The following is a 15,630-nucleotide window of genomic DNA, read 5'->3' on the forward strand; positions in this document are numbered from 1 at the left end:
CCCGGATGGAGCATAATATTGACATGAATGGATGTGTGGAGGGTGCTGAGGGGACATTTACTCCTCCTTAACTGTGTCTTGGGCTTTATAAAATTCAGGACATGTTCTGGCAGTGTGTCACCCTTGTGAACATCGTTTGTCCTTGTCACAACAAAGAGGAGGTTGGGTCGGTCTGCTCAAGAAGCCCAAGCAATGGTTCCAGGTGGTGAGGAAGGCTTCGTGCAGGGACAGCATTCCCTGGTGTTCCCAGGAGACCTGCTGGGCTAGCTGGTCTCCTAGGAACACATGTTTACCTCCAGAATCCACATTTCTTCCCCACCACACTTAGGAGATACATTAAAATGCTTTGCACGTAAGCACCCTAAGAACCTCTGCCAAACCCTGGCCAGAGACAGTGAAACCAAAGCTTTCCCCACGAAGTCAGCATGGCCCTATTTCCCCACTCCAGCAAGTGCAGTGCTGTACACTGTGTTCCTGGAATCATCGCAGATAGAAAAGAGGGGCTCTGGAGGGAGTAAAATCTGGACTCAAATCCTGTTCAATGCCTTAGTGGCTATTTGTATGATCTTAAGTAAGTCATTTGACATCTTTAGCTTTTCAGTTTCCTCTGTCTGCAAAAGTGTGAGGATTAGAGAATGCACAAAAGGCCAGAGTCATCATGGGCACCCGGGAAACCTCAGCTTCTTCCCTCCCAATAGCAGGCACATGGGAACAGAGAACAAGACTCTTATCAGCGGAGACCGAACACTATGGTGGGAGCTGTTGGCCCAAAGTCCAAATGCCATCCTTCCCCTCCATCTCCTGCCAATACTCCCAGGGGCTTATGGGACAAAAGACCCTGTCGCATACTAGAGGGTGGAGGGTTTAGAAACGACCTACAGGATGCTATGCTTACCACCTGGGTAAGGGGACCCATATTCCAAACCTCAGCATCACACAAGATTCCCATGTGACAAATCTGCACATGTAGCCCCTGTATCTAAAATAAAAGTTGAAAATTAAAAATAAAATAATAACCTGAACAAAAAAACCAGTAGCCACTCCAGAGGCATCCCCAGCCCCACTGCACTCAGCAATACAAGCAGGACAAAGCAAGCCCAGCATATCCACCACTGCAGGTGTCTGCATAATTAACCACTTGGAAATAACACTCTTAGGCCAGTCTTAGTTATGTGTTAAATCCTCACCGGGCTAGAAACAGGAAGGGGCTAAAATCCTCTAGAAGGGAAATGCATGAATATGTGCAGTGAAAAAAAAACAGATGCTTCTTGAAAAGCTATATGGTAAATGCTTTATCACAGCTGTCTCCTTCATCCCTTTTAACAGATGAAGAAACGAAGGCTAAGACAGTGGTGCAAACGGCCCAAGGTCACACAAATAATAAGTCAGGGAGCTGGGACTTGCCCCCAAATCCATTCAACTCCAAAGCCAATAGTCTTTCCACTCCTAAGCTTCACAGCAGAGCAAGGAGGAAAGGAAGCAAGGGGAGGGGGCAAGGAATTGGCAAGGAGCAGGAGGGGAGGGGGCCGGTGATGATATTAGCAGACACCATCGCCAGTACAGACTCCAGCTGGGGAAAGATGGCAAGAAGAGCCCTACCCTGAACAGGCTTTTGCAAACACACAGCTGGGTATATTCTGAGAAAGAACGGACATGTTAGTGCTGCTAATCCCAGGCTGCCTATTACTGGACTGAATCACTTCATGCAGGGCAACATGTTCCGGTGAAAATGCCGGGAGCCAATGGGACATCACGGCCTGGCTGACCACTGGCATGATTCGGGGCCTGATTAGCGGAGAGCATCAGGGCTGCCAGCCAATTGTACCACATTAAGCATTCTAAATTTTAAGTTCCCCAGCAGTGGGCTTTGGGCTGGCTCCTGATGCATGAGGTAGCATTCTGAGTAATAATTAATTAGAGGGAAAAGCAGCATAAGCAAAGTACATCAAATGGCATTAGTATCATGCCGTTATTTCACTCCATTTTACTTTCCATCAGAGAGGGCCAACACGGCGACTGGGGAGGTCTGGAGAATCTGCAGGGAGTCCTTGGTCACCCCATGACCCATTCAATCCGCGCCTGCTCCAAGACACACCACATCCCCAGCTCACCCACCAAAACCAACCCAGGCCAGAGGGAGACCTGCCAACTCCAGCCCATCACTTCTCTGCCATTAGATTACCCGGGCCAGCGCCAATCAGCCCACTCATAGGTTGTTTCTAGCTTGTTCTCAAATTAATGGATTCCTCACAAATGAATGGATTCTTCACTAACTAATGGCTTCTTAAACTGGTGGGCCCTGTCTTCATTAGAAGGCCCCAACCTCTCATAGAGATGTTTTTAAAAGAAACATATTGATCAGCCCAAGCACCAAAAAAAATAAGCACATCTAATGTATCCTTCAACAACAGGCAAAGCCACCTCCTCCAGATGCTAAGAAATCTCAAGGCAGACCTACCCATCTCTGCAGAAAGCTCAAAATTTATTTTATCCCTAGAGGCTTATACCTGTCAACAAAGAGAGAAAAATTAAAAAGAAAAAAAAAAGGCCTGAATCTTGCCTCAGAAATCTGTCAGTGACTTGTAAACAGGCTTCCCACAAGCTTCCCCACAGCTTCTCAGAGGCTGAGCAGGCCTTGAGTCACCTGTCAGGGAATAATCAGGAGCAAGGTAGTGCTCAGAGAATCCCCTCTTAAAGGCTGTGTGCTGCGGGCCGAGTACCTATGGGTCTCCACGTCCGTTTTGGCCATGCATAAGAGGACCGCGCCCTGCAGCCCACCTGAGCCATCTTCTGCAGAGCCCTGGCCCCCATGACCTACCTCATTGATGAAGGAGTGGGCTCCCTGCGGGCTGAGCAGCAGGATGGCGCGGCGCAGCGTGTCCCGGTAGCGATTCAGCTCCTCTGTCTTCATCGTGGTGAAGAGGCTGGTGAATACATGGCTAATGTTCTTGTCCACCTTTTGTAAAGAGACATCAAGGCCCAGCCGCGAGGCCTGGTCCAGAAAGCTTTGAAGCCCACGGATATCTGAGCAGCGGAAGAAGAGGAGGAGGAGAAAATCATCTTTTGTGGGAATGCACTCTAGAGGGTGTCTAACGCCAACACATCCCACCCCTGCAAGCCACCAGGAAAAACGAGGGTCCAAATCTGCCTCAATGATCCCCTAAACAGAGGTTTGAAGACAACAACATGGACCCAGCAGTGCTCACCAGTGTGCAGCCCAGGCCGACCATCTCTTCCCACAGGTCAGATGCCATCCAACAGGTCCTTTGGCCAGAAAGTGCCCTTGATTCATAACAAGCTTCCTATATGGGCCCAGTCATGGCAATTCTGGCCTTCAGGCCACTTGTGCTGGTGGTCCCTGGCCCTGGCATCCCCAGTCCCCTCCACCTCCCTCTGCTCCCCACATGAGGCTCCTTGACCAACCATGGCCAGCTGGGGCCCCTGACTGGAGCAGGCCCTCACTCCCTGCACCAATCCTGTGATTGTGCAGCTCTCACCGCGGCACCCCAGCCCTGAGGCGTGGGACCCCGTCTGGCTTCAGGGACCTGATGAAACATTCCTCCTGCCTCTTTCCAGCTGGAGTGACTTTCACTCCAAGTCCAGTCAGAAGCCCACATCCTGATGGAATCAGGGATGAGCAGGGAGTTTGAGGAAGTACAAAGAGAGTCCGTCGTGGCACGCAGGTGATCACTGGGAGAGAGGCTTGCTGGGACAAACTACCCAGGGATGGAAGATTCAACAAGAAGGGACCTGGAACCCAATATAATTGCACTGCACAAATCTCTCCTTGTGAGGGCTGAGGGGGCTACATTTTTTTTTTTACCAGCCCCAAAATCATCTCTTAGCAGCAGCCTTGTACAAGCCATTTGGCTTTCCCAACAAGAGGCACATCCAGGAACAGAGGCAGGCAGGTCTGAGAGTGAGACACAGTCCTGACGATGTCATTTCAGCCCCTGGGTCCATGTGAGGCTGAAGCCTGTTTCCCTCGAATTTTCCAGTTCCATGAGCCAGTGAATGCCTTCACTTGCCTAAGGTGGGTCACATGCAGCCCAGACTCTCAATCCACAGGCCACTTTTTCAAAGCCTGGGATGTTTCTTGCATCTGGCCCATCCTTGCATTCCACCTCCCATAAACAAGACCCGCACCTGAGCTGCACCCTCCAAAGGACACTCTAGGTCTGCCCAGATCCACAAGCTGCACTGTCCCCATGCCCTGGGAGGCCCACGGGCATGGCCTGGCCCATGCAGTCATCAAGATCGAAATCCAAATAAACAGTGTTAGTTCGACTAGATTTTGTTCCTAACCAATTCCTCTCCAAAACTCTCTCTGTGCTCATTTCACACACTTCCTGATCTATACTCATGCCAAGTGCCATGTAAGCTGCTGCAGGAGTCCCAGGCTGCCCACTGTGCCGAGAAGACAGGCTCACCACTAAGCACAGTACCAGCTGGACTGTGTGACAGGAGCCATCACAGGGAACCAAACAGTGCAAGGGAGGAGAGCAGAGCACCATGGCCATCGTGATGAGGGTGCTGGGGGCTGTGCACAGGGCCCCCTTCCCACCACAGGGGGAAAGCCCTGGACTAGGACCTAAGCACCTGCCAGGAACCCTAACACTTAGGGCTCAGTACAGTCCCTGAAGCCCTCAGGCAAATCACCATCCCCTTTGAGCCTGAGGGGCTCTCTGTAAAACGGGATGAAAATCACCAACTACCATTTTGGGACTCTGAGGAACCACACTTCCTGTGCAGGCCACCTGCTTGTGTCTCAGGAGCCTGCACCTGGGAGTCCAGGGAGCCCACCTCCTGGTGGTGCATGGGGAGGGCACAGCAGCGTCTAAATGAGAACACTGGGAGCCCTCTAGAGATGGCAAATGCATGATCGTCCAGCCATGGCCTCAGCTGCCCCTTGTCCATCAGCAACCTGGTCCCTGGAGCACAGCCATGTGCACAAACCCACTGGCTTCACAAAGCACAGGGGTCTCGGTGTTGCTCTGCCCACTGTGTCAGACAGGAAGGAGAGCCAGACCCAGGGCTGGGATGAGGTGGCCAGCACAGGGCTCCCCCAAAGTGAGGAGAGGTAGCCAACTGAGGACGACACAGTGCCTTACACTTGCCTCAGGGCTCCAGGCCTCCGACACACAAGCCCCAGGCTGTCGACACCCTGGGGGTTCCCAAAGAAGCAATTCATTCTCCATCAGCCTGCTCAGGGTCCTGAGGATCTGTAGCTCCAAAGCCTCTTAAAAGAAAAGGTGAGGAAGATAAAGACCTCTTCTTAACCCATCAGAGGGAGGGACAGGGCAAGTGTGCAGAGGTGGTTCAGGAGCCCCAACCAGAAACACCAGTGCTGATGTCAGCCCTAGGCCTGCCCTCTCTGGAGCACAGTGCAATGCAAATCTGCCCATCATAAGCTGGAGGACATCTCAGCACCCAGCAGCCACCCACACCAAAACCAGCAGTGGTGCTATGCTGGAGACATAACAGTTTTCCATGAGTGCCATTGAGGGTTATCCCCCTGGATCTGGGCTGTACATAACACAACCTCCAGCCATATATGGCTATTAAAACTTCAATTAATTGAAGAGAAACACAATTACATACTCAGCTCCTCAGGTCCATTAGCCACATTTCAAGTACTCAACAGCCACATCTGGCTGGTGACTACCATGTTGGACAGCACAGATATAGATCATATGAGATGGATCATCACAGAAAGTCCTATTGCCTGGTACTTCCTGGAGAAACTGGCTTTAACCAGTGTGGTGCAAATGATATTCCTAAATATGGGGGACTAGCTGCCTTCAGGCCCCTGGCAAAGGCTCCTAATCCCAGGTTTTTTGTTCTCTCACTGTGAGGACTCCTCCAGCTCCAGCTCTAGCTCCAGCTGTGGCCAAGTGACCTGCATGGACTATGGGACAGTAGTAAACTTGATGCAAACAGAGGTTTGAATGAGTGTTTGCGCATTTCCATTTCTACTCTTGGACCATGCCACCACGAGAACATCCCCACAGCTGCTGGAGGAATGTGGAGACACACAGAGGAGAGTCAGGCAGGCTCCCGGGCAGCCATCCCCAGCCGCAAGCCAGCCGAACTCAGACGCACGAGCGAGCCGCAGCAGAACTGCCGGGTTGACCTATAGACTCATAAAAAATAATAAATGACTGCTGTTCTAAGCCACTAAGTTTTGGGACGGTTTGTTTCCCAGCAATAACAAACTGATAGACCAAGGTCATTGGATGCATTGTATCTGGTATAGCTTATGAAAATGTTAAGTGAAAGAGCAACACTTTTACCTTAAAAAGTCACCCTGTCACGGCTTGGTTGAGGCACTGTCTGCACAGGGCTGAGTGCTAGGCAGCCCCAGGGCAAGGCCACGTGTCCACAGGCAGCTTCTGCAGCCCTGCCCCCTCCTTAGGAAACCAGTGGTTCTCCCTGCCCATGGCCTTGGCTGTGACCCAGATCTGAGCACAGCTATAGGATGGACATGAAGGTAGGACCCTGAGACCTGTCATCTACAAGCTTCTGCTCCTTCTAGCACCTTCTAAGGCCAATATGTCTTCAAAATGGCAGAGACTGGCCATGTCTACAGAGCATACCTTGCTGCATGTGCACCATGAGGGCTGGCATGAGTCCAAGGGTCTGGTAGGGCCACCCATGTGGCCCCAGGGACCTTATGCCTCATGCCAGCATGGCCAGTCCTCTCAGACTGGGGGAAAAGTCACCTTCAGTCCCTTCCCTGAGCTCCCTCTTCCGAAAACCTTTCTTCAGGGAATAGGAGATGCCATGGGCAGGTAGTAAGTGCCTTAGGAGCCACAAGTACACACGAACATGCACATATGGAGGACACAAGCCCTCGGAGCACCTCTGCACCTTCCACTGCTACATTGCTGGCTTCTGTTCCCACAGCCCCTGATGGGACTGAGCCATCAGAGAGAGTTTAAGCTCCCTGCCAGCAGCTGGCTCCTCACACCTGAAATCAGTGATGCCGTCTGAAGGCAGTGTTCCTGAGGGATCACAGCCCTTGGCTAACACTGCCTGCCCCCAGTTGGCTGAAAAGGTTAACTCTCAGCCTCCTCTTCCTGAAGCTCCTGTCCAGATGTGCTTGCGGTGGGGTCTGGAGGCAGAACAAGAGTGGGAAGCACAAGCTGCAGCCCTCCTCCCACTCCCCAGGAATGGGGCCCACTTCTGGAAGCCCACTTCTCCCACAAAGTCCTTTTCTCCATGCAAGAAACTGAATTTGTAATGCCACCCTACCTCACAACGCTGCCCATCCCTCAAAAACAAACAACTGTCTGCTGCTGCTGCTCAGGAAGAGAGAATTCCCCAAGAAGGTAGACAATGAACAGAGCTGGAGCTTCCCGCACTGGGCCCCTCTGGAATCCCTTGGTGAGTCCCTCTGGGATCCCTTGGTGAGCCCCTCTGGAATCCCTTGGTGAGCCCCTCTGGAATCCCTTGGCTCCCACATAGCTCTGGACTTTGTCCTAGGGCCTCCCAGCAAGCTCCCTGTACATACTAGCCAGCCCCACCCACCATCGCCAATGCAGCTTCTACCAACCACATGTACCTCCACCCACCCCTGGGAAAGGTTGCTGACTGAGGCCTTGTCAGCCTTGCATCAACCCAATCCAGAACAGGCATGAGAAGGGCAATGGCCACCAGGTCTCCAGGCACCCAGGAGAGGCATGGACTCTGGAAAAGGGCACTGGCCACTGCAGGGACAGGGAGGGGCTCCCGAGAGAGGAGTCCTGCGCCTTAGAGAAAGGAGGCAGCTCAGGGAGCGTGAGCCAGTCCGCTCCCGTGAGGAATGCAAGGTGACAGTGCCTGGGTCAGGCCTCAAGGTCGCCTCTCTGCCTCCCAGCCTCGCTGCACACTCTTTGAGCTCTCAGGGGCCTCGTCACCAAGCCTTCCCAATACCCAAGCCTGCCGGAGTCCTGCCAGCACCCACCCATTCCTTCTCCCTGTCTGTCTCTCCCCTGGGTATGAAAAAACTAAACTGAATGAGCCCCTGGGGTTCGTGTATCGCAGAACTTTACATTTCAGAGGCTGAGAACAAATCAGAACAAATCAAAAGCAGGATAGACAAAGACGTAATTTCCAACAGTGAGAAGAGCCCCAAAGAAAATAAATGCTGGACTGGAGGGGACTTCAGGGTGGGATAGGAAAGCCCCTGCATCCATGAGGAGAAGCAGCTCTGGAAACCCCTTGGGAAGAACATTCTAGGAGGAGGAAACAGCACACAGAAAGTTCCAGAATGAAATATCTTTGACATCAAATGAAGAAAAGCCTTGCTCACCCAATGACAAAGCTGGACTGTGAAACTGCCGGGAAAGGAAGCTAAGGGTCAGTGGGTACCAGGGACCACTGTGGGGAGGAGATGACACATGTCCCTCCCCACCTCCACACCAGCTTCCTGATGCCTGCCCTGCTCACCCTGGCACATCACAGCCATTCACCCTCTCCCCCTGCATCAGGCTTCACGACTCTGCTCTAAAGCTCCTGCCAAAGTCGTCAACAAACAGGGATCCTCCTCGGCCTTTGTCTTCCACAGTTCCCCAGCATCCAGCCTGTGGCCCTGCCTAATCCCTCTACTGCTGGGCTTTCAGGCACAATGATATGCCCCTCTGCTCCCACCCACTTCCCCTTCTCCTCCCTCACATGCTCCCGATCACACGCCCACTAGTCCTGGGCGTCTCCCTGGTATCACCTGCCATGTCTGTTCTCACAAGTCTGAGAACAGCAGCACTACACATGAGCTAATGAGGCACACATCCTGAACTGGCCGAGGCCTTTCAACTTCACCTAAACATTTCCTGAGCTCCACTCTCCCTTCTAAGGTTCAGCACTGTCACCTCTGCCCTGGGGCTCCTGCAGCAGTGTCCTGCAGGGTCCCTGACCCTAGCATCTGCCCTCCAACACATTCCACAAGAATGTTCTCTCTTGAGATCATATCTGCTCATAATATAGCCCTCCTCTAAACCTTCAACAAATAACACAATTTATGTAAGAATTGCTAAGAAATTAGTATCCTCAAAAGTATCAGTCAATCAAGTTGCAAACAAAAAGTCTTCTAGAGACTTCATTATTGTGTACAAAATAGACTCCAGGCATTTTGGTACCTAAGAGACCGTGGTTCTAACAACAATTTTTTTTTTTTGAGATGGAGTCTTGCTCTTGTTGCCCAAGCTGGAGTGCAGTGGCATGATCTCGGCGCACTGCAACCTCTGCCTCCTGGATTCAAGCAATTCTCCTACCTCCGCCACCTAAATAGGTAGGATTATAGATGCCTACCACCAGGCCTAGCTAATTTTTGTATTTTTAGTAGAGACAGGGTTTCACCATGCCTAACGGCATTTTCTATTTGTTTTTACATTCATCACCTGCCTCCGCCACGACCTCCCCAAACCATGCACCTTGCACTCCAGAAAAGGAAGTTCTTTGCCCACTCCTGGACATCACACACACACACACACACACACACACACACACACACACGCTCCCTCCACTGGGAAACTCCCAGTTTGAAATTTACAGAGCCCCACTCCCCCATCAAGACCCAATTCAAACTTCCCCTCTGAGGCCATCTCAGATCCTCAAGTTGAAATTCATGCCTCCTTCAAATTTAATGATATTAAATAATATTAATAAATAACATTAGATCATAATATATGGGAAACACAAACCAGGCCTTCCCCACTTGTGATACTTATCAAATCCCAAGACTCAGTGCCTAGCACAGATTCAGAAACAGTGAAAGTTTATGGAATCAAATTGAACCGCAGCAGGAAGCCACCTGAAGCCCGGTGTGACTTCAGCAGCCACACGATGACCACGTATCCAGTGGAGGCAAAGCCTTACTTGGTAAGGAATTGAAGTTGGGAAAATGATTTTTTCAAAATCTAAGGTTATAGCTGTGACTATCCTTCCAATCCCTCTGAAAAAAATCATATAGTCACTGGGTATTTTTAACACCTTCTTTCTGAAAATTAATTGAAGCGAAAGAACACATTTCAAATTGCTTCCCCTACTATTTTCAATTTCTGAGAAAGGCCCAGGCACTGAGAGTACTTATAGAGAATATTTTACCATCTGTAATGTACATATATATGTACGAAGGCTGCCACCTCACACCCAGAAGTTCACAGTTAGAAGTGTTTTTGGATTATTGGCAAATTTTCCAAAGGCTGAGACACAACTTTAATTTCATAGACTTTTTTTTTTACTTCTTTCCTATCTGAGCCCTCAAAGATATGCTTTGAATTTCTTTCTAGATGTAGTGTACCCATCATTCAAGTTCATTTCTAAGAGCCCTGCTCAGCCTCCTCTCCTCTTTCATCGCACATTCCCCTCCCACCAACAGCTCCTCACATCACCATAGTTGTTGCAAGCAGAGCAGTTGTGATGGCGGCAGGGTTGCCATTTCCAAGAGAACCCAAAGAACTATCTGCTGTGGTTCCAATCACAGGGGATACCTTTGCCCTCTGCCCATCTGGGATCCATCTGGAGCCTCACCTCCCTATGCCTCACACATCAGCTTCTCAGCTATGCATTTCCTCTTCCTCCATCCCCACCCTCTTCCTTCCTTCCTACTTCCCAAGCACTGTCCTGGGCCAGGCCCTATGCTTGGTGCCAGAGCAGCAGAATTTTAAAATTTCACAGCCCTGTCCTGGAGGACCACTAGGTCCTGAGGGTCAGACTGACATTGACCCTGAAGAAAGGAGTGGCTCCCTTCTGCCACTTACTGAGCACCTCCTAATGCCAGAACGTGTTCCATTTGCAGACAGCGTTTCATAAATAAATGAATTCCCTGCAATCCATCCATGTAGGTGACTCTCTGTGGGAGTCAGCCGGGCACCAAGCAGGCCCAGGGGCAATTCAGCGAAGGTATGGCACATCCAGTAGCTGTCAGTAAAATTGGAAGCAGGCCTCCCCCGTTGTGGGGTGACAAGGTCGCCCAGAGCCCAGGCAAGGGCTGCATTCAGGTGATTAGAATGATGTCACGCCAGCCTCAGCAGCACAGGGATACTGCTTTAAGTCTTCTTGCTCACTGTCTCGTCTGGGAGAATCTTGTCTGGGGAGAGGCCTCCCCTGTCCCCATCACAATCCTAGCTGCCCAGACAATAGTCATGACAGGCCTGGCCCTGAGATCCTCTAGAGTGACATCCCATCCTTCACCCCAAAAAGCTCTACCCTCTGTATTAACCATATCTTTTCCAAAGATATAAACTTATTTATTTTATTTTTTATCTTAGTTTCAGAGGGTACCATATGGAACCAAAAAAGCCTGAAGAACCAAGACAATCCTAAGCAAAAAGGATTGCCTAAAGCTGGAGGCATCAGGTACTTAACTTCAAACTATACTACAAAGCTGCAGTAAGCAAAACAGCATGGTTCTGGTACAAAAAATAGACACATAAACCAATGGAACAGAAAAGAGGGCCCAGAAATAAAGCTGCATACATACAACCATCTGATCTTCAACAAAGTTGACAAAAACAATGGGGAAAGGACTCCCTATTTACTAAGGGGTGCTGGGGTAACTGGCTAGCCATATGCAGAAGACTAAAACTGGACCCCTTTTTTATATCTTTTACTTTTTGATGCCTTGACATCTGGGGCCTTGCATACTCTGGAGGGCCTCTCTCTCCCTGGGTTAGTAAACAACTTGCTCCAGAGCACACCTTTTATCTGCAAAACAACCAATCCAGAGCCCAGACCCCCGACCACATTTTATATTGAGATCTCACACTGTGAGGCACTATAACCTCGTCCTAATCACCCCAGGGCCTGGTACCAGACAACCAGGGCCACCTCTATGCCCCAGAGCCCACTGGACTTATTCCCACCAGCCAATCCTAAGCCCACCTACCCTGTCTTGCCTGTTCCTCCCCATGGAAAGCACAGCCAACTCCTGCCCATAGTTTCCCCCTCCTCCCTTCTGCTTCCCCATGGCACCTGTTGGCAAGGCAGGCCCTCTTCTCCAGGAGCGAGTATAACAAACAATCTTTTCAATGGTAGTCATCTCTTAATCTATTGGCCTTGCCATACCTAAATCATAATAAAACCTGTATTAAAACTCCCATGCTCCCTGCAGCACGCTCTGCAATAGCCAAGACAGGGAATCAGCCTAGGTGTTCACCAGCAGATGCGTGGATGAAGAAAACGTGGTGTACATGCACAATGGAATGCTATTCAGCCTTTAAAATGAAGGAAATCCTGTCATTTGCAACAATGTGCATGAGGCCGGAGCACATTATGCTGAGTGAAATAAACCAAACCCAGAAAGACAAATACTGCATGAGCTCACTTATAAGTGGAATGTGAAAAAGTTGAACTCAGAAATAGAGAATAGAAAGGTAGTTACCAGAAGCTAGGGAGTTAGGGGACTGGGAGATGTTGGTCAAAAGAGATGAAATTTCAATTAGACAAGAGGAGTAAGTTCAAGTGATCTATTGTATAAACGTTGACTATAGTTAATAACAATATATTGCATGTTTGAAAATTCATAAATGAGTTGATTTTAAGTGTTCTCACCACAAAAAAAAGCATGTGAGGTAATGCATATGTTGATTAGCTTGATTTAGCCATTCCAAAATGTATGCGTATATCAAAACATGTTGTATACCATAAAAACACATACAACTTTTACCTTTCAAAAAAAAAAAACAAAGCACCTCTTCCACGGCAGTCTGAGATTCAGAGCTTAGGAAAAGGCACAGAAAAGCAGTCCATTGCCCCGCTCCCCCGGGGTGCACAGAACAAGCACAGGCCGGGGTTCACTATCTGGGTGATCCTGGGCAGCCACCTCTCTGAGCCCATTTCCTCATCTGCAAAGCAGAGCCAACCCCACCTTCCTCCTAAGAGGCCTTAGATCCTTCAGTGAGGGGCATACATTACAGCTGGCACAGTGCAAAATAGATGTTCAGCAGCTGTCAGCTCCCTTCCAACCTTCTCATCAGCGCACGGAACGCCCCCAAAAGGGCTCCCAAATGAGCAAATCATCTTTCTTGTTCTAGAGTCTCATCAAGAAGGGAGATGCCATCCTGACAATCAGGCGACACAACGGAAAACTAAAAAGGTCGCCTCTCCCTTCTGTGATAATGGAAATTCCAAAGTTGTAAAGTGGCTGAAGAGGAAGGTCTGTCATTGAAAACTCTTTGAGAAGAGAAACAAGTTTTTTCCTCGGATAAAGGCTGATAGTACCCAGGAGCCTTCTGCTTAGATGGGTTTCAGAACCAGCCACAGAGCCACGTAAGGGCAGATTCAGGAAAGGGAGTAGGTGGTCTGGATGGCTCCGCATGGGCACGTTCAGACTGTGTGTTCTTATGTGTGCTGGCTGTTTCAGACACAGGAACCTTAATGAGCCATACCCACACCCCCTGCTTGGGGCCCTGACAGTGGAAGGCTTCGGTTGATCCAACCACGTTCCGTTTCCCACCAAGCTCTATTCCTTTCCATTTAAAAAAACAAACACAGGGAAAAACATTTTAAATAATCAGGCTGGAAGATCGAGATTAAAAACAATTTAAAATAAACGTCTACTCTGGCACTTTGGAAAAAACATACCACGCTGCATTAAGTGCTTTGAATTAAGTAAATTATGCCAAGTAACTAATTTACATAATTATCAAGATTTGCATTTTACACATGTTATGATGAAAATGGTTTATAAAATAATTCTTCACCAACTTCTGTTCCAAGTTGGGTTCTAGTATTTGGATAAAATTCAACGGTGTTTATCTGCTACTGTCTTTCATGTTTCCAATCTCTGGCTCCTTCAATATTTTCTTTTAATCTGGCAGGTCCCTTATTCCCACTGCAATAAATAGTCCCTTTGATTTGCAATTCCCTTCCGTCAACTGAGTGAGATCATATTTTTAAAGATCCATAATATGCTAATGATTTTTAGAATTTTCACAAATAAAGTTTGATGTCCCCGTCACCTTTCACTTACGAGGTATTTGGTATTGATTTTAGCAGTTCTTCTTCTATGATTTGCAGGGATGGTTTTCAGAGTCCTGCTGCTTTGACGCCTTTTTTTCAGGATGAGGAATCTGCATGGCATTTCCCCACAAGCTTCTTGCCTGCATCAACAGGCCCCTCAGGGCAGGAGCAAGACCCTAGCTGAAGGTGCTTAGCGGGAGGCCTGCCTCCAGCCCTTAGGTGCTTGGTGCCCGCAGGCCTGGAGCCAAAACGCCCTCTCCCTGAGCTTCTGGATTTGTCAATGCTTCGTTTCTTTTCTCCCTCTCTGCAGCTTGTGAGGAAGGCTAACTATACCACAAAAGATGAAAAAACTGAAGGCCAGAGAAGTTGAGCTCCTCCATCAGAACAAAATGACCCACATCACTGCTTTGATGGAGCTCTGGGTGTTTTTCTGGACTCCTCTTTCATTTAAGTAGAGAAGCAAATCTAGAGAAGTAATTTCCAAGTGTTTGTCCAAACAGCTACATGTGAATTTCCAGGGGCCCCAGAGCTGATGCTTTTAGATTTTGTTAACGCCATAGCCAGATGACGTCTCTCCATGATATGAGCAAACAAATGATGGCATCATTGTAACAGCATGCGACAAACTGAATGTTTGTGCTCCCTCAAAATTCATGTGTTAAAATCCTAACCCTCCACGTGATGGTATTAGAAGAGGGGGCTTTGGGAGGTAATTGGGGTCATAAGGGCAGAGACTTCCTGATTGGGATTAGTGGTCTTATAAGAAAAGAAGAGACTTGAGATCTTTCTCTCTGCACCACGTGTGCACACTGTGAGAAGGTGGCCAACTGCAAACCAGGAAGAGTGCCCTCACCAGACGTCAGATCCAGCACTTTGATCTTGGACTTCTCAGCCTCCAGACTATGAGAATTCAATGTGTGTTGTTTAAGCCCCCAGCATGAGGTATCTTGTGATGGCAGCCCAAGCTGACTAGGATACAGCGCGTCCTATCAAGGTCTGCCTTCTTGCCAGGCACTATGTGAAATAATTTGCATATACTGTCTCATCTAATCTCCATGACACCCTCATGTCTTGCCTGAGGTTATCCAGCCAGGAAGGGGCTCAAATCTAGGACCTCTGACTCCAGAGCCAGAGCTCTTTAGCCTCATTCACCAACAAGCTGAAGGCACCTGGAAAGGGATGAGGAGGAGGCAGGTTTGCAAACCCCATCACGTTTGCAATAGTCTGGTTTGTGTTGCTGAGGTAGATGCCTGGCACACACATTTCACCTGAGCCTGAGCACCTATAGGGAATTACCAGAGTACGCCCATTTCACAGATAAGTCACTGACTCAGAACAGAGCTGGAATCCAACCTTGGATCTGTCTACTATAAGGGGCTCTGCTCTCTGTACACCAAGACATGGAAACCCCCATCCCTACCCCAGACCTACCTAGTAGCCACCGCAGGCATACAGAGCTCCAGAGAAACCATGCAGCAGGCTGGCCAAACACTGGAGTCTGGCATTTAAGAATGGCAAGAGGAAAACATGATGCCTGCCATTATCAGCTGTTAATTTGCAATCAGTATTAATAAGTGACATTACACAGTGAAATGCAGCATCTTCATTAGTTCTGTAAATTATCACTCTGAGTAAAGCCCATTCTACTAGAAAGAGCAGCCCTAACGGAGTTGACTTGGAAGCAATCTG

The 15,630-nt window shown here is 49.1% G+C and overlaps 1 protein-coding gene across 3 annotated transcripts in view; it reads right to left on the minus strand.

The window, feature by feature from the left end:
• The window catches only part of GRID1 (glutamate ionotropic receptor delta type subunit 1), a 793,510-nt gene that overhangs the window by 554,227 nt on the left and 223,653 nt on the right, over nucleotides 1–15,630 (minus strand). For all 3 annotated transcript variants that reach the window (XM_021675822.2, XM_064374406.1, XM_021675824.2), the window contains one exon: nucleotides 2,819–3,024. In XM_021675822.2, the coding sequence (XP_021531497.1) occupies nucleotides 2,819–3,024 (206 nt within the window). The remainder of the gene's footprint in view (nucleotides 1–2,818; nucleotides 3,025–15,630) is intronic.

The sequence above is a fragment of the Aotus nancymaae genome, unplaced genomic scaffold (assembly GCF_030222135.1).
Source record: "Aotus nancymaae isolate 86718 unplaced genomic scaffold, 86718_ANA_hifiasm-v0.15.2.pri h1tg000010l, whole genome shotgun sequence".
In the NCBI taxonomy this organism is placed as follows: domain Eukaryota; kingdom Metazoa; phylum Chordata; class Mammalia; order Primates; family Aotidae; genus Aotus; species Aotus nancymaae.